This window comes from Gigantopelta aegis, chromosome 3, assembly GCF_016097555.1.
Source record: "Gigantopelta aegis isolate Gae_Host chromosome 3, Gae_host_genome, whole genome shotgun sequence".
NCBI lineage: Eukaryota > Metazoa > Mollusca > Gastropoda > Neomphalida > Peltospiridae > Gigantopelta > Gigantopelta aegis.
Window position 1 is genome coordinate 59,587,081 of NC_054701.1, and position 24,748 is coordinate 59,611,828.

The 24,748-nt window shown below is 36.9% G+C and overlaps 2 protein-coding genes across 2 annotated transcripts in view; both read left to right on the forward strand.

The window, feature by feature from the left end:
• LOC121368337 (protein-tyrosine sulfotransferase 1-like) overlaps positions 1-24,748 on the forward strand; it is a 75,873-nt gene that overhangs the window by 16,076 nt on the left and 35,049 nt on the right. The window lies entirely within an intron of this gene.
• On the forward strand, positions 21,166-21,519 carry LOC121368749 (protein GVQW3-like). The gene has a single exon (XM_041493497.1). It carries the CDS (start codon positions 21,166-21,168, stop codon positions 21,517-21,519), a length of 354 nt encoding a protein of 117 aa, XP_041349431.1.

The window sequence follows — 24,748 nt, forward strand, 5'->3', positions numbered from 1 at the left end:
CTGAAATACATCACATTCTGTTATTTTATTGTATACACACTTCCTCCAATAAATACATGTATTTGTGTTAATATTTTATAATAACTTTAATTTTTATATTGTTGTTCATCCATTGTTTCATGGGCAGGACGTAGCCCAGTGGTAAAACATTTGCTTGATGCACAGTCGATCTGGGATCGATCCCTGTCAGTGGGCCCATTGCACCACGACTGGTATATCAAAGGCCGTTGTATGTACTACCCTGTCTGTAGAATGGTGCATATAAAAGATCCCTTGCTGTTAATCGAAAAGAGAGCCCATGAAGTGGCGACAGCGGGTTTCCTTCCTCAATATCTGTGTGGTCCTTAACCATATGTCCGACGCCATATAACCGTAAATAAATGTGTTGAGTGCGTCATTAAATAAAATATTTCCTTCCTGTTAAATCCACAACATAAAAACATGTGTAAAAGATCCTTTACTTTTTGAAAGAGTACTCTAGATATAATATGTTTCCTGCTAAATATTCTTTGGGTCAGCAGGAAAATTTTGTCAAATTATTTATCAAACTTCAAAAAATGCAGAAACTCAGTTATTTTCTTACAAAATAGCAATTATTTCATGAAATTATTTTGCCAAAGTTAAAGAAAATTTACCAGTTGTTTTTGAAATTCGCAATTGGCGAATTTGATGAGTGCCAGAACTGGCCCTGAGATATAGATAGATATATTGCAAATACAGGCATGCATTTAGACCATTAAAGTGATAATGGGGGTAAAACACATTTAATTTCATGTCTAGAATTTGATCTTGTGGCCTATGTTCCATCTGTTACTCTCAAATAACTGTTTTTCATCTTTATATTCAATTTAAGGTTCAGGCACCCTTCTTTTTTTTTTTTTACACTAGGTACTCATGCAGTCGGCCTTACACCTCCTCTTGGGGCAGTTAAAACTCACTCTGGGTGGAAGCATAAATAACAGTTTGCTTTATTGTTCCATTCAACACCCCCCCCCCCCCCCCCCCCCATTTTTAAGATTGGTGAAGTGCAGTAAAGTACTCTTATAATGAACTGCAAGGGACCATGAACATTGGTTCATTAAAGCAGTAGTTCATTGTAAAGATTTACAGAAGTTAGCTGTTTTCATTCATTCAGAAATTTAAACACCATAAACAAGAATTTGTGGGGTGTTTTTTTTAAAAATATTTCATAGAAGCAAATAAATACAGCATGCTGAATCAAAGGAGTGTTCAGTCAGTCATGTTTTGAAACAAAGCTGCTTTTTGTTTTTGTTACCTACCTTCAGAACAAAGTATCCAATTAATTAACGCTAATTACAATGACTGTATAGTGAGTTGCATGTGTTTGTCTTATTGTTGGATACTGGCCCTGAAAAAAGCACACAATAACAGTGAAGTGAAAACAGACAGTTAATTGCTCAATGCATTAATCCCTTAATTAATACCAATCTTCTACATAAAGACAAGCAGACGTTATCAGATTGGACTTATCAGTGCAGTCATTTTGGATGCATGACCGTTAAAGCTACTGTGATAAGATGCAAGTGAGTTGCGTGTGTCAGTCTTATTGTTGGATACCGGCAAAATGTCAAGCGAACAATAGCAGTGAAGTGAGAACATACCGGTACTGGTAATTGTTCAATACATTATTCCCTTAATTGATGCCAATCGACTACATAAATACATGCAGATGTTATCTGACTGATCTTATCAGTATCTTAGTATAGTTATTTTTGATGCATTGCCGTTAATGCTACTGGTTGATAAGATACAAAAAAATTATGATCAGTTCTCTATATATGCACTAATTTACACTGAAATTCAAAAATTTTAACAGTTAATTCGCTATACATGCATAATTCATTCTATACATTAAAATGTATTAATACTATATAGGAGGAAAAATCGGGACTTAAACTTTACAATCAGTTTGTTCTAACCGGTACTTTATTGTAAGCGTGTTCGTTCTAAAAGTACTTTACTATCTTTAATTGTTAGTGTATTGTTATGTAACAAAACAGTTATATGTGAAGGTGTAACTGAATTCCACTAATGTATATTTAAATGAACTACACAGTGTGCTTGGTAGGGTGTACAGTATGCATCCATCCGTGGTTAATGTTATCAACATTGGACAATTTGAAAGCTTTTCGTGTTTAAAATGTGAAAAATTCATTGACACGGAAACCTGTCTGGTTGGTGAGATGTCATTTGACTGGAGCAGGATATAGCTGTAAGCCCTAAGTTTCCAGGAGGACCTACAAACTTCAACCATAATTGTCTAGTTAGTTTATTTTCTTTGTTGATTCATGAAGCAGTTTCATTTATGTTAAATTATGTTTAATGTTTAAGCTGGATACTTTAAATTCTTATTAATGATTGCAGTTAAGCAAGTTGTTTTTCACAGTATGTAGCCATCAGTATATGAAGGATTGGAAGAAAACTCACCATGGTACATGTATGTTTGGTTGATACTATAATACTATAATATCCATGACAGGACATCATGATAGCATCATTATGATTTTATGGTGTATATATATTATTGCATGACCAGAAATGACATATGAAATTTATATAACAAGTTTGGAGCGAGGGGTATAAAACAATTCCCAAACTATAATGTTCAGCCAGGACTGCATGAGGTCAGTTACAGTTATGCTGAATGTGGTAAATTTCACAAACCTCGACTGCTACTGTTAAAGGCATTCATATACAGAGATTGTAAAGATACTTAATTATATACATGCTGACCTATGTAACTTTCATATGCTTTTGATAAATTTGGTTTGCAGCTAATGTTGTCACCCATGCCATAAAGATATACAATATTTATCAAACTGTTTATTGTAAACCATGTGGATATTTATATGAATATCATATATTAGGAATAAAAATTGTATTATGTGAGCCTCTGGTGAGCATAATACATTATTTTTATTCCTAACATACCGAAACACACAAGGGTAATAATCTCTTTATCGTATAATCTCAAGCTTAATAACAACACGTTTTTGCAAACTGCAGTACGCACAATTTTAATTCCAGGGCGCCATTAGCAAATATTCAAATGACGTAAGAATATTTGGCGTGGTGTCTTTTTGAATGGAAATGACGTCAAACTCGAATGACGTCATTTTGGATGTCCTTACATCACAATAAACTAGTGCATAACACTTTTTGTTTCCTGACCGCTGGACAGCTTTCAGTGTAAAATGTTTTTATTTGATGACTATGAATGCATACATGTACGTCAGTTATGGAGTGTCACCCTAGTATGTTTGCTTAAATGTCAATAAACCTAGTGCCGTGACCAACGAATTAATTTACATCTGATTTGCAAAGTTTATCAAATTCTTAAAGTATGTGATCTGTAAAATATCACATGTATACATACAGGGCTCATGCGAGTGGGCGAAGTGAGCCCAAACTGACCCCAAACTTCGCTTTGACCAGCTTGTCTTCTCCATTACAGTCATTGGAGGGCTAAATCTGTGTCACCTTTTAAAAATAGTGGCCACTTGCATTGTACACAATCACAGATGAATGGTGAAGAACTTGAGGTACACCAATTCATAGACAATAAATAAGTGTCTAAGAGTTCGACGTGACACTGGTGCCACAAAATCATGTGACAGGCTCACAGACATAACCAGTGTCTGGCATTAAAAGTAGGCCTGCATGTGCTACTAACTCTTAAAGCATATTACTTTAATTCTATTGTCAGGCGTGTGTGCTGGATATTGTACAAGGGAGGGGATCTAAACTATGGCGAGCAAATGTTTTAGGAATGTTAGGTCATGCTCCACCGGAAATTACACTGAAAAATAATAAGCAGCAGACTTCGACATGAAAAAAAATAATGCGAGGTGTGCTTAACTTGTTTCATGCATACTTTGTAATTAACATATAAATTCAAACAGAGATGTAGAAATTATACAATAATACAGGAAAACCTGTCCTAGTGGCTTCCTGTAATCAGCGGTCTCTCTGCTGTAAGCAGCCACTTTTTCTCTACTAAAATAGTTTTAATGTAAATGCACTCCCAAGTCACTAAAATACTGGCATTAAGCGGCCACTGTAAATTATGTTTTAAAAAATGTTGTTTTTAACAAAGAAAATGCGACATGATGCAGCAAATAAGCGATCTTCACGCCTTCACGGTTGCTATAGTTCTCATTCAGTCCGACACGTGTATCAATTAAGAAATTTAGACTGTGGGATGCATTTAATTACCTCTGGTTAATCTAAGCTTGACATTGGTAGGTTAATCTACTAGGACAATATGCTGCATGGAGTAGTAATTAACTGAAAAGAGAAGTCAAACTTGTGAGAGAATGAATTCAAAACAGTTAAATTAGTGTTTTTCAGTGGCATTTCATTATGTTTCAGTGTTCGAGATTAAAAATTTGGGGCAGTATCCCAGTTGGCTACTAACATTTCAAAATCTGGTATCCCACCTGAGAATGTAGTATTCCATTTAAAATGAAATTCATAAATAACATCATAACAAACTTTGATGACACTGTTACTTAACTTCACCAGTAAATGACGACTTTCATTGTTTCAGCGAAAAATAAAAATGCAGGATTAAAAAACAAAAAAACAAACATTATATGGTATCCCAGTGGGATACTGGGTTATTGAAGTCTGGTATCCAAAATTAAATTCTGGTATCCCCGGGATATCGGGATACTGTTAATCTCGAACAGTGTTTAAAGACAGCGACATATGGAAAGGTGATTTTGAGAAAATTCTAGAGCACACATTCATCAATTAGCAGTACAGACGGTAAAAGAGTTTAAAAATTACACACTGTAAAAGTTGCACCTGTATTCAGTGGCCACTTGTCTTAAAACACCCTTTTGACTACTCCTTTGTGTGGCCGCTTAAGACAGGTTTGCTTGTATTGGGTTAATAGAACTTTTTTTTGCGTATTTATTTTTTCACATTAAAAATTCAAGTCTCCTTCCCGTTAAAAACTTTGCCCTCTCAAAAGTGAGAAAGAAGTGACTTCGCTTTATGATATTGACCTCACATTAGGCCTATATATACTCTTCAAAAGAAGAAACGCAAAACCACATTGTCGTAACATTTGGAGAATTGATTTAATTATTGAATGGTAAGTCCGATAATTACCAAATGTTGCAGGATTGTTCACAATTCACTCTAGTCCATTGTGAGTAAGTGATAGGACACACCACCAAGGTCAAGGTCATCTGGAGTCAATACCGGGTGTGGCCTCCGCGTGTGTTGACAACTGCCTGGCAACGCCTGCCCATTGAAGCAACCAGAGTACGGATGACGTCCCGGGGGATGGTGGCCCACTCGGCCTGCAAGGCTGCTGCCAGCTAGGGCAGGCTCTGGGGCTGTGGTTGTCGCTGTCGGAGGCGTCGGTCCAACTCGTCCCATAGATGCTCAATTGGGTTCAAATCCGATGGTATCGATGGCCAAGGAAGGACATTAATGTTGTTGTTCTGTAGGAAAGCCGTTGTGAGACGTGCTGTGTGAGGCCTGGCGTTGTCATTTTGGAACACTGCGTTGGCATTGGCCATAACTGGAACGATGTGTGGCCGGAGGATCTGGTCAATGTAGCCCTGTGCATTGTAGCCCTGTGCATTCAGGTTGCCCTGCACGTGGACCAGGTCAGTTCTGCCAGTGTGTGAGATGGCTGCCCACACCATGACACTACCCCCGCCGAATCTGTCCACTCCTGCACGCAGTTTGCCGCATAACGTTCACCACGACGCCTATACACGCGACATCTTCCATCATGACGTCGGAGCAGAAATCGGGACTCGTCACTGAACCACACCTGTCTCCATCGCAGTTGAGGCCATTGTCGATGAATCTGGCACCACTGCAGTCGGAGTCGACGGTGTTGTGGTGTTAAGATGACACCTCGAACTGGACGTCTGGCACGAATTCCTACCTCACGTAGGCGGTTCCGTACGGTCTGGTCGGATATCCTGCGCAAACCTGGTATTGCTTCGGCTGTGGAGGTGGCAGTAGTCAATCGTTCCCGAAGGTGGCGTACCCGGATGTAGCGGTCCTGCCCGGGGGTAGTGACCTGTGGTCGACCGGATCTAGGGAGGTCACGTGTTGATCCATGTTGCTGGTAACGGTCCCACAGTCTGGAGATGGTGCTTGGGGACACATGGAATGCCCTGGCAACGGCCGTTCTGGATTCGCCTGCGTCTAGTCGGCCGATGGCATTGTTTCTCTGCAGTTCACTGAGACGTGGCATGTCCTGGATTGTCAACTGTCGGCCAGATACAGAGGCCAGGCAAGCGAACACCCTGCACTTTTATACTGTCGGTGTTCATTGTGCACGTGCAGACAACGCACGTGCAGTGGTGACATGGTTTGCACGTGGCTGCATTTTTGTGAATATTCACATTTTGGAACTTTATTGTACAGTAGCTGCGTTTTATCGAATGTAACCGTGGGAATGTGTTTGGGACATGCAATGACCTTATATTCACAAAGCATGAACCGGTAGGAAACATAAAATTGGAGTTATAACCCATTTGTACCCTTTTGCGTTTCTTTTTTTGAAGAGTATATATATATATTATATTTTGCTTGATTTTTAGCACAATAATAATTTCTTTTGCAGTATGTAATGCAGATAACTTGTTGGTATATTTTATTTCATACAAAATAATATACAAATAATTATACTTTGGCTTTAAATTATCATTAAGCAATAATTTCAAATTATTAAGGGTCAAGGATACTCCCAAAAGTGGTCGAATGCTTGGTTCTAACAAATTATGGTGTCCCAGCAGTGTTCGACCCAGCAAGATTCTATCATATATTAGAGCTGGGCGGTATTGAAATTTGAGGTTCGGTATCGATATTGGTATTTTTTGGGTGGTTTACCTCAGCATCGGTACGTTATTTGGTGTTGACACGATACCGATATCAAGTGCTATTTTTGGTAAACTCGGCTCGCTCGCTATTTTCATCTAAATACAATTAAATTCCATACACAAGGCTTTCATCTGATTTATACCAACCCATTTTGTGTTCGTCAGATATATTATTAGTGCTTTGTGGGAAATATTTTTCAATACGGTAAATCAATATTGACATAATACTGATACCAAATGGTATATATGGTATACCACCCAGCTCTGTCGTATATGCATTTATATTAAACTCCCAGAAATGTTACTTTTCTTCCAGTTAATTAATAACTAAACGACAGATAAACTGAATGAGATACGTTAGTGGCATCCATTGTATGAAATTCATTATCTTTATATTAACACCCACACACACGTATACTTATGTACGTGGACACTGATGGCAATTTCAGACCACTAATTAATGAAACCCAAAGCCTGTGATCCTTTATAGATATTATTTGTTTGGTTCAAGTACATACAACACATTAGTCATTCAGCACTGGAACGCAGCTGTCTTTTCTCACATTTTAATATGTTCTATACAGATATAACATGGTAAACTATTTTAGGGATCTTTTATATGCACCATCCCACAAACAGAATAGCACATACCCTAGCCTTTGGTATACCAATCGTGGTGCACAGGCTGGAATAAGAAATAGTCCGATGGGCCCACCGACAGGGATCGATCCTAGACTTTGCATCAGGCAAGCAGGTCAGGTCAGGTCATAGGGCTTTACTTGCACATACAGAGCAAACTGTTGTAGCGCACGCCTGTCCTGGGCACAAGAGCCAGCCTCGGCCAGCTCCTCCATCCAGGACAGGAAAGGTGGGAGAGGAGGGACTGCCTGCACTGGCAGGTGCAAGGGAGCACCAGCAGCCCGACCGTGGTCAGTAGCATAGTCATTGAAATCTGAATATGCAGATGGGATGCATGGTTACAGGCTTCCAGTTATTAATTTTGACAATGCAATATAAAGTCCTCTTATTTATAATTTCTGAATTTCTGAATATGTTTCTGTTTTTTGGTAATATCTGATCTTGTTGAATGCTCAAAACTAGAAAAACAAAACGAAAACAAAACAACTGCTAAATTGTGTGGGTGGGTGGGTGTTTGTACAAATATCTTACTGGTACATTTTCCACATTTCTTATCATGTCTAAATTGTACGAAGTCAGGCTGAAGCTGTTAGGGTTACCTCTGATATACTGGTGCATGGTGTCTAAGGAAGTAGGACTTCTGTGCTCATTTGCAGGTTGTGCTTTGCTTACCGTAACAAGTATTCTATTAAATGTGCACACCTGCAGTATCATAATTATTTGACATATTTCTACCAATTCAGTTAGCACACAGCTACTAAATCCAGCTATATTATCCAGTTGATCTACCAAGAGAAAACTAATTTAAAAAATAGTGTCCATACCCACATTCAATCACATACACACACACACTGCCGTTGCTGCTGTTTTTGATGGTGTCACTGGATCAGCAATGTCTTGTGGGGGTTTTTCAGTCAAAACCCCTGTCATTTCAGAGTTAAAATTTGACCTTGTAACTTGCATTATTCAATAATATAAAAGGAATACTGCATTGTGTTACTTTTTAAAAGTCTTACTCCAAAGAAACAAATTCAACCACTGCATTGTCTGAATAAAAAGTGGTGGATCGGGATGGCTATAAGGGGTGTTGGGAGGCCATCTTAAAACAAAATAAGTGCCTATTTTATTCCTATGATATACACATTGTCTTATTTTCCTGTATTATTATCTTTTTAGTGGTTTTCTATTTCCATATTTAGTTTTTTGAGATGGCTCACTCACTTGACCCCTGCAATATTCTCTATTTTGGGACATTTACTTTTATACAAAATTCCTATTTTCTTCCTATTTTGTGGGCAAAATTCTGATTTTAACCCTATTTTTAGGCAACAAAAATTCCTTTTTTATTTTATTTTTTTACCTACCACCTCACTTGACGGTCTGGGCTCGTGCACTTGTGTACACACCGGTAGGCAAGGCACTGTTGTTCCAGGGGTTTTCCCGATCTTGTTGACGTCCTCCTCTTCAGTGTCACCAAGTACCAAGTAGGCCACCAGCAGTAAGTATTTGGGGGTGGGATAGGGTAGGCCGGTATTCTTTTGTCCGGCTTCCCCTGGGTGCAGTGCAATTGTGTACTCGGAGCCGGTATTCTTTTGTCCAGCTCCTTATTATAGTACGTGCTGGGCCATTAAATGGGGGCGGGTGCATTGTTATCATTAGTCAATGCACCCTATGTACTGTTGCAGTGATGCATGCTGTCTGTTTGTAAACCCTAGTTTGGTGTTGAGGTTGTTCCTATTGTCCTAAGTCCCTATTCTAGTGTACTCAACGGTTATCCAAGACCACCCCTCCACCCTCTCCCCCCCCCCCCAGTCTTTGGATTATAATGAAATACAATGACGGGTGGGGGAGTTGTACTAGCCTAGCTACCTAATTTGAAGGGTTTTTTTTTTGGGGGGGGGGGGGGGGGGTTCCCTTATAGTGTAAGTATTGTAAGTATCAGGCAAGCACATTACTGTTGGGTTATGTAGCCCCCCCCCCTCCCCCCCCCCACACCTTCAGCCTTAAGTTTGTTCTAGTTCATATTCCTTTTCCAGCGCCCACTCAGAGCTACATGTAGTTATCAAAGTTCAACTGTATGCTGAAAAATCACGTCGTTTGACAGAATGGACTTCGAGTCTAATTTCTTTCAGTGAAAAATAACAATCCAAAATAGCCACCATACCGGTATGATTTAACCAATCAGGGCCTTGTTCCACAAAGCAGTGTTAGCACTACTATCGTTATAAAGATCACAATCTGGAATTGTTGGAATAATAAAGAATAACAGCTGTCATCATCACGATCGTAACTTTTTTCTACCATTGCCAGCCTACTCCACAATGCAGCATAGCTTACTGTTGTCATAAATTATGATGAAAATTTACTATTGTTAAAAGGCAGTTGTAAGCCACTAACGTAATGTCAAATAGCAATTAGATGATGATTTGGTGATTTTCTAAGAATGATACCAACTCTTTGTGTAAAAATGTATCTAATATAGTTATAATACCTTTTATGAAACTATGTTCAATGAAAAACATATTGTAGGCCATATGACCTTCACACGAAAATATGGGAGATAATTCTCATGTTTTATGCATCTGGCAATTATCATTTTGCAAATAAACTGACATAGTTACTTTGTAGATGTCCGATACCATTGACTACATCCAAGATGTTCCAAATAGTCTGAAACCAATGTATTTTTTAACTAATTCGCAATTCTTCACAAAGAAGATTTTAATCGTTAAAGGGGCACTTAGGACTACCATCAGGTTGCTTTGTGAAACAGCTGTAACATTTATGTGTTCCACCCGTAAAACTCACCATAAGTCATTACAATTAACCCTACCTTTGTGCATTGTGGGTATGTTGGATGACAAATTTAAAATAATGCCATTAAAGTTATTTCGAGAAAGCTTTGAATACAAATTGGATAGAATTAAGATTGTAATAATTGTGCATACTTTAAGGTGGTCAGTATGGGCAAACCTATACGAAATTCAATTCTTCACAGCATTTAGGTATAGGTAGCTTAATTATGTGTCTCTGTATTTGCCATTTTTCATGACAATATGACCGGTCTCGATGGCGTCGTGATTAGGCCATCGGTCTACAGGCTGGTAGGTACTGGGTTCGGATCCCAGTCGCGGCATGGGATTTTTAATCCAGATACCGACTCCAAACCCTGAGAGAGTGCTCGGCAAGGCTCAATGGGTAGGTGTAAACCACTTGCACCAACCAGTGATCCATAACTGGTTCAACAAAGACCATGGTTTGTGCTATCCTGCCTGTGGGAAGCACAAATAAAAGATCCCTTGCTGCTAATCGGAAAGAGTAGCCCATGTAGTGGCGACAGCGGGTTTCCTCTCAAAATCTGTGTGGTCCTTAACCATATGTCTGACGCCATATAACCGTAAATAAAATGTGTTGAGTGCGTCATTAAATAAAACATTTCTTTCTTTCATTCATGACAATATGCTTACTTTCCCATCTATATGTATCTTCCAAATTAATTAAGTCTTCAGGAATGGTTTTCAAGGTACAAACAAATAAAATATTTTACTGGAATAATAAAGAATAATTATACCTGTAACATGGCATGCATGCCCCAAGTACACTTGTATAAGTGAGGGTTTCTCTTGCAGTGTTTATCCTTTACCACCGGCCTCGTTGGTGTCATCGGACATAAAGCTGATAGGTACTGGGTTCCCAGCCTGGTACCGGCTCCCACCCAGAGTGAGTTTTAACGACTCAATGAGTAGGTGTAAGACCACTACACCCTCTTCTCTCTCACTAACCACAAACAACTAATAACTAACCCACTCTCATGGACAGACAGCCCAGATATCTGAGGTGTGTGCCCATGACAGTGTTCTTGAACCTTAATTGGATATATAAGCATGGAAATAAGAACTTGAAAATAAAATCCCTTACCAACATTGTATGTGATATAGGCAAGTGTATCACTTGAAATACATAATGGTAGTTTGTCTTCACATATATTTACTGAATGTTTCACTTAGTATTGCACCCTGGCACATTGATTATAGAGCACTGGTTTTAAAATTCTGCGATTCTGTGAAAACCAGCATTTGATTTGATATTGGTTTATTTTTCAAATAAAGTTCAATCCTCCCAAATAATCATTAGCTGTATGAGGAAATGTTGCCGATTACCCCAGCTGCTGATTGTCTGAAGCCAATTCTGGCATTCCTCGTCTCCTGGGAGTCGATGTTGTCCACGTAGACACACAAGATATTAAACTTTTATCTCCCAGTTCAACTCTTTTGGCACGTCTGTGAATTTGACTGGAGGTGGCATTCAATTTACATTCGAGTACTGTGAAATTGAATTTTGGTCTGGTCATCAAGCTGCCGGTGTGACGCTGATGTGACACTAATGTGGATACATATTTCTGTGGAACCTTCCACGACTGTCAAATGTTTAATTGATTCGGCCGGGTCTTAATGCAACATTACACCTAAGTCAGCTAAGCATTCCTTTTAAAATCCTTTGTGTTTGCTGTTCATGAACCACTGTCAATGAACCATTAACCCACTATATATCCAGTATCCTGTTTGAACCTTATTTGGATATATAAGCACAAAACAATCTAGTTAAAATGAAAGGGTTTGCTGTGACTCGGCGACCATTTCTGAAATTGGTATATCAGAAGGTTTTACTTTGTTCTTTTTTGTTGTTGTTTTTGTGTTTTTTTGGTAGTGTTTTGTGTGTGTGTGTGTGTGTGTGTGTGTGTGTGTGTGTGTGTGTGTGTGTGTGTGTGTGTGTGTGTGTGTTTATATACAAGCTTATTGTTTAAGTTACTGTTTCATAACGATTATGAAATTAATTATTATGATAATCACTGAAATGTAATACCCATCCTTCATTCAGATACCACCTGTATATAACAACAAGCAGATTGAAGGTTTGATCGAATTTAATGTGGTACTTTTTTAATGTAATAAGACACCATGGCCTTTTAGTGTACTCTTGTTCTGTACCATCGGTACAGGTCAACTTGTTGAAACTGATCTCAAACGAGAAAACTGAAAGGTTTCCCTTGAAGCCAGACAGGTGTTAGTTGATTATGAATGTCTGTTGCAGTCTAGAAAAGCAGTGAAATAGAAGACCCTAAATTCCAAAGTAATTATGTCATGTTGGACCAAGGTATGAAGTTGATAAAACATCCAAATACAAATTCTTGTTAGTTTTCTACAGGGCTTGTATTTCTGTAAAAACTAAACAATAGTTCTTTTTTAAGTAAAAATATATTTATCTAGTGTTTATATTAAAATATATACTGTTTTATAGGTATGTGAGACAGAGACAGAGACAGACAGATAGAAAAATGGCAGAGTGAAAGAAAGAGAGATTTTGTCCAGTAGGGAAGCACATAAAAAATAAAGATTAAAGTTTATTTTTGTTAAATGACACCACTAGAGCACATTGATTTCTTAAAGGAAGGGACAATTAAGGCATTTGACCTGGTATGCATATTCTACGATATATAATGCACATTATAGCTTAATATCAACAAGTATTATCATATAGTTAATTAATAAAACAGATAAATATGACAGTTATTATATATAACGGGTGCAGCCATTTTGTATCATCCCAGTGAATACGTCCTCTAGCGAGCTGGTGGTTACGTAATGCCTAACGTGTCACGTCAGGAATTAGTCTTCGAACAGAAGAAACAAAACATACCTGATTTTTGCGAATGCATCGCAATATTCTGTAATAATAGTCATCCCAGTAAGCCAGCAACAATTATATATTATTTTTAATACAAAATAAACCACCATTGTCAAAGTGTTGAAATAACTGGATTATGTTTCGTACATAAATTAACCCACGTAGTGAAATAATAATCGGAGTGTTTTCTTAGTTAATTGGTATTTTCTTTCTGTGGCCTGTACCTGTGGTTTCTGATTGGCAGATGTATATTTAGACGGTCCCCAGACACTGTGTCTAGACACACTAAAAAGACGTGCATCTTTTATTAAAATCACAGGGTATTGTGTGTTAACCGCACGGACACCCCTCTAATCGTAATCGATCAGCCGCCCTGCTTTATTACTGTAAATAATTCTGTAAAACCCTTGATTAAGTAGACTTTCCCATCTAAAATCACAAAACTTACCAATTACGTAGTCCCAAAGAAAAGAAAATTATCACTTGGGTATCGTGAGTGGTCGTTTTTGCTCGAACGTAGCATACCAATAGGCCTAATAATATGCATTTGTTTCTTTGGATTCTTTAAGAAAGAAAAATACTATAACTCCATTTCGTTCTATTGATGCAAATTGAAATATATTTAGTTAAATAGTTTATTATACTATCAAGTCATTTATGTTGTTTTACAAGTCAGGTTGATGAAAGCAAAGCGCCTTGTCGTAAAAAATTTGAGCTTTTGTTTACACTGTGCATAGAGGAGATGGACGGGGCTGACGTTACTTCGCCCCAAGCTATACCACCAGACGTCACAAAAACTAAACAAAATGGCTGCCCCCAGTTAGCAGGAATAATCATGTTTTTTTATTAACTCTAAAATTATGCGTTTTTCATTTGTTAAAGCTCTTGTTTGAGTTTACTCTACCTTTAATCATCGGCTATTGGATGTCAAACGTTTGGTGTATAAATGAACTAAACAAATCATCCCCAAATTAATCAGATGCAAAAAGAAAACATTTTTAGCTGTCCAAAATGAAATGAGGCCTTTTGGACTGAATATAAGCCATCATTTATAGTTTATAGACCCATAGTTGGAATGTGATACAATTGGTCTACTGGAGTGTGGTGGAGGGATATTAATCCAACAACGAGTCTCACCTCCAAAGATCTTGATAGCACTAAGCTCACAACAGCTCTTTTTTTTCTAGATAATGACCTTTAAGTAAACTCTCCTGAAAGTGTTGTAGACTAAACAGTAATGGCAGAGATTGGCCAAACACCTAATGGTGTTGATGTGCTAATGGCAACAAAGAGGTGTCGGAGGTGACAGGCAGCATGAGCAGGCATTGTGTCCTGTTCATATTTAATTGTAGGTTCACTTAGTGTGAGACCATCGAGGAGCCAGGTGCAAAGACCACAGTTGCTTGTCCTGCTGGAGTCGGAATCAATAACTCTTCCTGCAGGATGAAACATGAAGGACAGATCATTTCAGTATTTTCTTGCCCATTACATCTTCAATTAGAGACTGGGAAATCTCTCTTAAGTAATTACAGCCTAATGATATATGTGAAACCATACTCTAAAAGGATTTCGACTCAGTAGTGACGGCAAGCACGCACGTGATTCTCTCCTTCGTAATTGTTTCTGTTTGTCTACCTTAGATGTCTTGATGAAGATACGTGTGTAAGAGTACGGACTGTAGCGAGTTATATATTGTAAGTACATGTATGTGTAATAGATAAATACAATTTTAAAAAGTCTAGTCTAGTCTAATGTAGTGTGTTCATTTGTTGATACAAAATTGATTTTGTTTATGGTTATGTTAGTATTGTGCCATCTACTCTTTCTCTGAAAAAACTTTCTGAATGAAACGGAAAAAAATATGTTTAATTTAAAAAGGTTTATTTACAATAAAATACAAAATATAAATAAAATGAATGAATGAATGAATAATCTGTATGTATATATATATTCCAAATGTTTACAGATTAAATGATATGGTATTTTTCTAAATTGTTTTGGGATAATGACATTTTTGTTTAGTTTTTTGGCTTGGTAAATGAAGCTGAATATTAGTAAAGAAAGATGGATAATAAAGGTGGGAGGGTGTTATTTGGGGGTAGGTGTGTGTGTGTGTGTTTGTTTGTGTGTATTTTTTTTTTTTTTTTTTTTTTTTATTTTAAAATATACAGTTTTACATGAATTCATAATTCTCATGTCAGTAGGGAGACCATAGATATGCAGTCATTAATATTTGCTATAAAGAGCATAAAAAAAGGGGTTTGTAATTGGTTACTTCATGGAGTTGTTTTTTTATTGCTTTTTTTTTTCCTATTTCATTTTAAGTTTAAGATTTATCAAATATTCAATTAAGGATTGTCTGTTGTTTCTTTTACGTTCATCGGGGTATGAACAAAAAAAAATCATCCACAAACTGTGTGAATTGGCGAAGCCGTTCTCACATAAGTTTGCGGATGATTTTTTTTGTTCATACCCAGATGAACGTAAAAGAAATAACAGACAATACTTATAATTAAATTTGAATTATACTTGCTAATAATAACACTAAAACATTATACTTTATTTTGAATTATTTTTTATCCATAAACAATAACGCTCATTAAGACAACTTGCCCATATAAAATGACGTCATCACATATGACGTTCCCCGACGACGTAATTTTTACGTTCATTGAAAAATGAACAAACTCCTGTTGCTACGACTGGACCAATCGGATGACGTTGCGTTGTACTGAATGTAACAGAAATTTAATTATGAAGACTTGAATCTATAAAGTTCAGATACCATTGGTATTGTGATTTTGGATTAATAATTTAAAAATGTTTGCTACATGAAAGATACCTGGGGTTCATATATAATACAGCATGCGGTCATTTATGCTCTTATGTACAAGTACATATATGGTGATGGAAGTAAAATGTAAACCGGTTTAAAGTGGAAACAGATGTACAATTAAATGGGAAAGTAAAGAGGAAAAAAAGAGGATAGGGTGTTTTCATGGTAAAGAGAAGCAGGAAGTTTTGTGTAAGAGAAAGAAAAAGAGGAAAACAAAAAGGGAAAATTGTATTCATGTACCGGTAGTCTATAGAATGGGGAAAATTAAAGAGGTGGGTTTGTTTGGGGAGGGGGGGGGGGTGTTTTGGGGCTGGAGGGATTGTCTTTTCTTTCGTTTTTTAAGAGGGGAATATTTTATGTTTTTTGTTAATACATACTTAAATGTAACTGTTAGAAAGTTTTTGTCTATATATATTTAGCTAATAATAATAATAAAACAAACTGGCATCATTGGTTTGGCTTCAGACACAATAAATACATATCTTACAGTAATTTTACTTCAGATCCATTTGGTAAATGGTACAAAATTTCAGACAAGTAGCATCAAGTAGCATCAAACCCAGTCTGATTAAAATTAGCTCTACTAGTCTACCAGTAGATCTAACAGCATTGCGTGGACTCCCATGTCCAGGTGACATTTCATCTATAAATAACAATTTAAATATCGACCAATTACACTTCACCAATTATAGCGTTATTCGGGAGCATACAAATTCTAAAAATATCGGGTGAGACTATTTATGCAGTAGGAGAACTTGTCGGTCTATTTCAACATTGCAAAAAACGGGGAAAAGTACAGTAATAAACTCTGGATTGTATACCATCACGGGTTGTTTTTTTTCGTCTTGAAACAAATTTTATATTAAATTTTATATTGCAATTAGTTTCCGGCATACTTCGTAATTCAACCGAATCATTTCGTATACCCTCGGCATAATCCCGAATGTTTTTAAATTCTTTTCAAATCACTGGCATAATTTTGCAAGTAAGGTTTTGATTGGTCGAATGAAAGATCAACTGGACATGCATCAAACCAATCGGGCCAATAAACTTTATTAGTTAAAGTTTGTTTTGTTTAATGATACCACTAGAGCACATTGATCTATTAATCATTGGCTATTGGATATCAAACGTATGGTAATTTGACATATAATCCTAGAGAGGAAACCTGCTACATTTTTCCATTAGCAGCAAGGGATATTTTATATGTACCATCCCACAGACAGGATAGCACATACCACAGCCTTTGATATACCAGTCGTGGTGCACTGGCTGGAACGACGAATAGTCCAGTGGGCCCACCGACAGGGATCGATCCCATACTGACCAAGCATCAGGTGAGAGCTTTACTATTGGGCTACATCCCACCACCTTACTCTATTAGAGCTACGGGGTGGGATGTAACCCAGTGGTAAAGTGCTTGATGTGTGGTCGGTTTGGGATCGATCCCTGTTGGTGTGCCCATTGGGCTATTTCTCGTTTTAGCCAGTGCACCACAACTGATATATCAAAGGCCATGGTATGTGCTATCTTGTCTGTGAGGTGGTGCATATAAAAGATCCCTTGCTGCATTAGAAAAAGTAAGTGGGTTTCCTCTCATCACTATGTGTCAGAATTACCAAATGTTTGACATCCAATACCTGAACCCATTGGGCTATTTCTCGTTCCAGCCAGTGCTCCACAACTGGTGTAACAAAGGCCATGTCATGTACTATCCTGTCTGTGGGATGGTGCATGTAAAAGATCCCTTGCTGCTAATCGAAAAGAATAGCCCATGAAGTGGCGACAGCGGGTTTCCTCTTTCAATATCTGTGTGGTCTGACGCCATATAACCGTAAATAAAATGTGTTAAGTGTGTCGTTAAATAAAACATGTCTCCTTCCTTCCAATAGCCAATGATTAACTAATCAGTGTGCTCCAGTGGTGTTGTTAAACATAACTAACAAACTTTCTATTAGAGCCACAGTAAACCAACTTGTGCTCAGTAAAGAAATAATTGGGGTTCAGTATGTCAGCTGTATTGAACTGACGTTGCCACGGGAATATCTTGTGCCCGATACATAGCACACCCATGCCATTTAGAATGTTATCTCATCCAAAACGTATAAGAAAATTAACTCGGTGTGCGTCACTTTAGAATTTTTTATTTATTTTATTGAAGTACAGTCTAAATGAGTGTACGAATACACAACGAAACCAATGCTGCCCAGTAGACTGTTGCGAGTAACCTGTTTTTGAAAGTAAAATATTAAGTTTATAGTCTACGTGATTTACAGTATGTTATATATCTTAAGGTAATTTTACTTCATATCCATTTGCTAAATGGTACAAAAATTTCTAACAGGATTTAATTTTTAGCGTTATGACAACAGATAAGTAACATCAAACCAATGCACTGAATGCAGGCTAGTAGATTTTATTAGTTAAAGTCTGTTTTGTTTAACGACACCACTAGAGCACATTGATCTATTAATCATCGGCTTGGCTATTGGATGTCAAACATTTAGTCATTTGACATATAGTCTTAGAGAGGAAATCTGCTATATTTTTCCACGCATTTTAGATTGACTAAAACAAATCCATAAAGATCCTAGTTTTGTTTAGCTAAAACAAGAGAAGAAAAAAGAAGAAGAAAAAATTCTAGTGGATGTCCTTTCTTACTTTATGTTTTATCTTTGACCATATATCTGAACATCGTATTAAAGTTTGTTTTGATCTTTGACCATATATCTGAACATCGTATTAAAGTTTGTTTTGTTTTGTGACACAACTATACGACATTAATTAATTAATCAAGTTGGCTATTGGGGGGTTAAACATTTACTAATTCTGAGGAAAGTCTTAAGAGAAAATCCTCTACATTTTTCCATTGGCAGCCAAGGATCTTATATATATATACACCATCCCACAATCAGGATCACACATATCACAGCCTTTGATATACCAGTCATGGTGCACAGGCTAGAACGAGAAATAGACCCACTGATGGGGATTGATCCTAGACCAACTGTGCTTCAAGCAAGTGCTTTACCACTGGACTACGACCCCCACCACCCCCAGATTACACAGATACTGGTTTTACAAGTCCACTGAATGTGGAATTGATTAATTTATAGTTATCACAAATATGTATAAAATTGTGAAATATTGTACTTGCAACTTTGAGAATGCTTCTTTAGCAATTTACAGTAAATTAAAGGAAATGTCACCCTTATGACACAACTCTTATTATGCCTGCATTTAAAACTTACACATGTCTAAAATATATTTGGCATTAATGTTTGCCTAACTTGTAAATGTGCACCATTTGCAAATTGGCAAAATGCACTTAATTTGCACCTGTTTGTTTTCATCCCTGTAATGCAGTAAAATCTGTGTGTGAAAAGACATGGCTGTTGTGGGTGGGAGTCCAATTTAATCTGTTTGCTGTCTTTGCTATGCTTGGTGTGATTTCCCATGTCAAATCGACATTCAGTGTATTTACTCGTACGTTATTTGGTCAGTCCAACTATAGTCCATCCCATCATTCTATAAACATATTTTTTGTAAATAATTTCAGTTTGGTTTGAAATAATAAGAAAAGTGAAAGTGTTTTGGAAATGACAAAAATATACTATTTGTGTGTGCAATTTGCAAATCATTAGGCTCAGAAATAAATAACTTGTAGTAACTTCCATAGAATGAAAAAAAGGTGTTCCCTGTGGGACGGACTATAGATGATCAGTGTGCCAATATGACTAGCCCAGCTTTTGTCAATAGCTACCCACAAGAATTATAGAATAACCTTTTTAAAAACTGCTGTTAATTGTCACACACATTGTTAATACGGGTTTTTTTATAGAAAATTTTGGAATGTACTCTGAACAGAAGAAACCCTCATGGGAAATATGCAGAAATAATTAATAAGCACACATTGCCAATACATTTCTGCTATTGAAATTTGATGAATACTCTGATGGCAGAAGAAATCTGCATCGGAAATATGCAGAAATAACAAATATAAGTCGGTGCTGGAACTTTTAAGGAGTGTGATGAATGTGAGTGTGATGGTATAGTTTGTTTGTTGTTGTTTAATAATAGTATAAAAGTGTTAAATCCATTGCATGGTTGGGGGGGGGGGGGGGGGGGTGGGGTGGGGGGTTTATTGGGTTGCCTGTTGCATCATTTTAAAAAAGGTTTTAAAAGTAATTGTGTTTCAAACATGAGGTATATATGCCAATTTATCTACATACATCCAGACGGTTTCATTCTTATTTTAAAAGTATATTTTTGTTACTGGACGAAGGAAATAACCAGATCAAATGGTAGAACTTGCATTGATTTATAAAAGACAAATAATAATAGCTTTTGTACTTTTCAAGGTTTTTACAAACATCGACACCATATTCGTAGAGGATAATAAATGAGTTGTCAGGTATTATCTAATTTATGTCCCGAGTGAAATAATTTCCACTTAATTGTCACAATCTTTAGCAAGTAGCAAATGAAAATTATTTCACAAGGGACATAAATTTAATAATAAAAACTAGCAGGGAACCTTTGTTCAGTACAGAACCGTACCCTGATCATAATCCTAGCGGGGGCACTATACTTTTTATAAATAAATGAAACACTATACAAATTAAACCCTGAGATGTGTATGCTATTTTCTGGAGTACAAAAAACAAAAAGTTCGATTCTGCCCCCCCTGAGGTACAGCCCTGCAGTATAGCATTGTGATTCACTATGCAAATTTCAGAGATTGTTACACAATTTTAAAATGTTAGACTCCTGTTTAAATGTAGTTTGTTAAAAAGTTATTTCAGTACATTGTATAATGAAATACCAATTTATTACAAAATTTAAAAATTAAAACAGAGTAAACCAAATTCTTTAAACTATGTGATGTCATATGCCAAATTGTGATGATGTCATATTTAGTAAGGATGTGTGATGTTACCGGTATATATACAAAGGTGGAATAAAATGTTTTACGCCTAACTATGATGAAGTGCTGCTGGAGCAATGAAGCTTGGTAGGCAAATAATTCAGCTCTTCTGATGACTAACTAGCTATTTTGTTTCAAGTTCAAAACATCTTTGGTGACTGCAGCAGGACTTTGAAGTTCAGAGGTATCAACTTTTCGTGAAAATGGAGAAAACTGAGTACCGGGCCGTCATCAAGTATCTGAATTTTAAAGAGTTAACTCTCATGCAAATCCATGCCGATATGGTCAGTACATTAGGAAATAGTGCTCCCTCATTTGCCACTGTGAAAAGGTGGGCAGCAGAATTCAAGAGGGGTAGAAAAAGCATTGAAGATGAACCAAGATCTGGCAGGCCTTCAACTGCCTCCACACAGGAATACATTAATCCTGTACACCAAATGGTGATGGATGATAAACAATTAACTATTCACTCCATAGCTGCTGCCATTGGCATCTCCCATGAGCGAGTCAAGAACATTCTAACCAAAGAACTTGGAATGCCAAAGGTTTCTGCTTGATGGAAAACTTGGAGCTTTTTGAAGCAGATCCAGCTGATTGCATTGAACATTATTTGACTGAGGATGAGTGTTGGGTCCATCACTTCAAACCAGAGACCAAAAAACAGTCCATGCATTGGAAACACCCAGCGTCACTTCCTCCAAAGAAGGCAACGGTCATTTCATCTGCTGGAAAAGTGATGGCCTCAATGTTTTTGGATGCCAAGGGGGTTGTGTTTGTGGACTACCTTCCAAAAGGCCAGACCATCAATGGGAAGTACTATGCCAACTTGCTAAGGCAGCTGCATGAAGCTATCAAGAAGAAAAGAAAAGGGAAGTTGACAAAAGGTGTCTTGTTCCACCAGGACAACGCCGCCTCTCACAAGTCCATCATTGCAATAGCTACTGTCCATAACTGGCTTCAGCCTCATTCAGCATCCACCATACTCCCCTGATCTGGCACCCTCAGACTTCCATCTCTTCCCAAACATGAAGAAACACTTAGCTGGCAAGCATTTTCATGCTGATGATGTCAAAACTGCCGTTCAAGACTTCTTTGAGGGGCAAGAAAAAACCTTTTACAAAGCAGGGATCCAGGTTCTGCAGTGCCGCTGGCAGAAATGTGTGGACCGTCAAGGGGACTATGTTGAAAAATAACTAGTGAAGAAACTCATTCCAAAAGTGCAGCATAATTAGGCTCAAAATATTTCATCCAACCCTCGTATATACATGTAGTACTGGTATGATATATTTTGGTAAATAATATATATATTACAATATGCCATACTTGTACCAATTCACTTGCTAATTTCCATATTTCATGTTTATTGTCAGGTGGAAACCTCTATCTCTTAGATTCCTTAAAAGCAGTTGACAGTGCTGTAAAGTGGAATATTTGACGCCCTTGTTTACGAGAGCTTTATCACTGAGTTACACCTGCTCCTGACCAGGTCTATAATTACTTGAGTCCACAGATGTTATACATTTCAAACATAATAAATAAACATCAAATGGAAATCAAAAATACAATCTACTTATTGATTCATAAACCACATGTAATAACAGCTGTTGTACTACTCAAGGTTTTGACAAATGCTAACACCATTATATAATTATATATATATGGGGCATTGAATTTTGAGATTTTAATATTTTTTTCAAGAATTCCATCAGAATCATAAACATAATTTAATATAGATGTTTTGGGATTCTGTCTCATAATCTTATGCTTCCGACTCAAAATCAGGGATTCACAGAAGCACTGAATCGTGCTAAATTAATTCACAGCCTGTATATACAGTACCTTTATGTTCATTGTACAGTGAAACTGGGATTTTTTCATGCCATTGTACGTATGCCTATTTTTAATATTCCAAGAAATCAAAGATGACTCATAAAACTTGTAAAACGTTGCACTGTACGTTTTTGGTCTAAAAAAAATATAATTGTTGTTCAAGTCCATTACTCGTTCCAGCCAGTGCTCCACAACTGGTATAACAAAGGTTGTGGTATGTACTATCCTGTCTGTGGGATGGTGCATATAAAAGATCCCTTGCTGCTAATCGAAAAGAGTAGCCCATGAAGTGGTGACAGCGGGTTTCTTCTCTCAATATCTGTGTGGTCCTTAACAATATGTCTGATGCCATTGTTAAGGATAAATAAAATTAGTCCAGGAGCCAGGTCGATTTATCTATGTCAGAGAGTCAGGAAGGTTTGAACATTGATTCTTATGTAACAATATGTGTAGATTTCAGATCTGCAACTCTTACTTGTCTAAACCTGTACATTAATTGGGAATTTGCATATTTGTAATGGTACATCAAAGTCAATTTGTGTTCGATCTGCTGCTACCCCAAAACAATAGTCCACGGGACACAGACCCCAAATTTCAGCTATAGGGGAGATTAAACTCTTTAAAAATGTTTTTTGTGATGCTTAATATCCAAACTTTCCATTTTGATTTGCTGGACTTTCATACTTGGTCAATTTGACCTACATTTTCAAGATCAAATGAAGGTCATTGTTTCTGAATATATAATATGCTGTAAATGACACAAATCATTTGTTTCTTTTAATTCTTTCCAATAATATTGGTCAATAATGTTCATATTATGACTTTGGTTTATAGATATATCTATTACACATCTAGTAGGGGTGATTCCTGATTGACATTTTAGGGGCAGGTCCATAATTTAACGAAAGGGGGAGATGTTTAGGTAAAGGTTACGTCCACATTTTGGGACATGGTTTGTTAGAAATGGGTACCATTGCTTACTGAGATCTGTACAGGGTATGGTTTATAGTGAGGATGGGTGCGGTTTATGGTAAGGGTAGGTACCCATGCAAACGTGACCTTTAAATGTCATTTTGGAGGTAATTTAAGGTCATTTAGTGTCAAAGTAGGGAAAATTTAAGTTTTTACATTTTTTACAACCTTGAGGGTAGGGCTTTTTACAATTATGCTACATAAGGTTTACTCTTAATAGATATGATTACATTAGATCATTACAGTGTACAAGCATACTATGGGGAATCTTGACATTAAAATGAATTTATCTCGAAACAATGTGTTTGCAAGTGTTTAAAACATGGGGTTTTTTTTAATTAATGGTACCCATCATGCTTACTGAGATCTGTGCAGGATACGGTTTATGCTGAGAGTAGGTACCCACGCTAAATTGACCTTTATTGAGATCTATGTAGAGTATGGTTTATGGTAAAGGTAGGTACTCATGCCATTTTGACCTTTTGGGTGTCATTTTTTAAGCTAGATACTGTATGTAGATAACTGGCACTACAATGCATACAAACTGACAGGCTATTATAATTTGCATTGGTATAGCAGTTATGAAAAATAAACCTGGTCCCCTAAGATCATTGTAACTGCACACCTAACATACACTTACGGTAATCTTGGCACTAAGATTGCGTGTGTGTTAGCTGGGAATGTGCATGTTTTTAATGGTATGTCGAAATTGTTTCCTCTGTCAGCCCCTACCCAGAGACAAAGAAGTACTCATTAAATTGATTGTTTCTCAACCTGAATAAAGTCAAATGATATTTTTAAGTTAACTAATTGTTCCAAAGATGTTTATGAATGAAAATATGAAATATAAATTTATATATGTTTTGTATAATCTTTGGTTTTGGTGTAAAATGAAATGAAATCTGTCTTTCTAAACGACTAGGCAAATACAATTTCAGACATGTTTTGTTAGAAATGGGGACACATGCTTAATGCTATATTGTG

What these genes read in the sequence shown, in the direction of transcription:
- LOC121368749 (XM_041493497.1), top strand. Translation starts at nt 21,166, where the DNA reads ATGGAGAAAACTGAGTACCGGGCCGTCATCAAGTATCTGAATTTTAAA.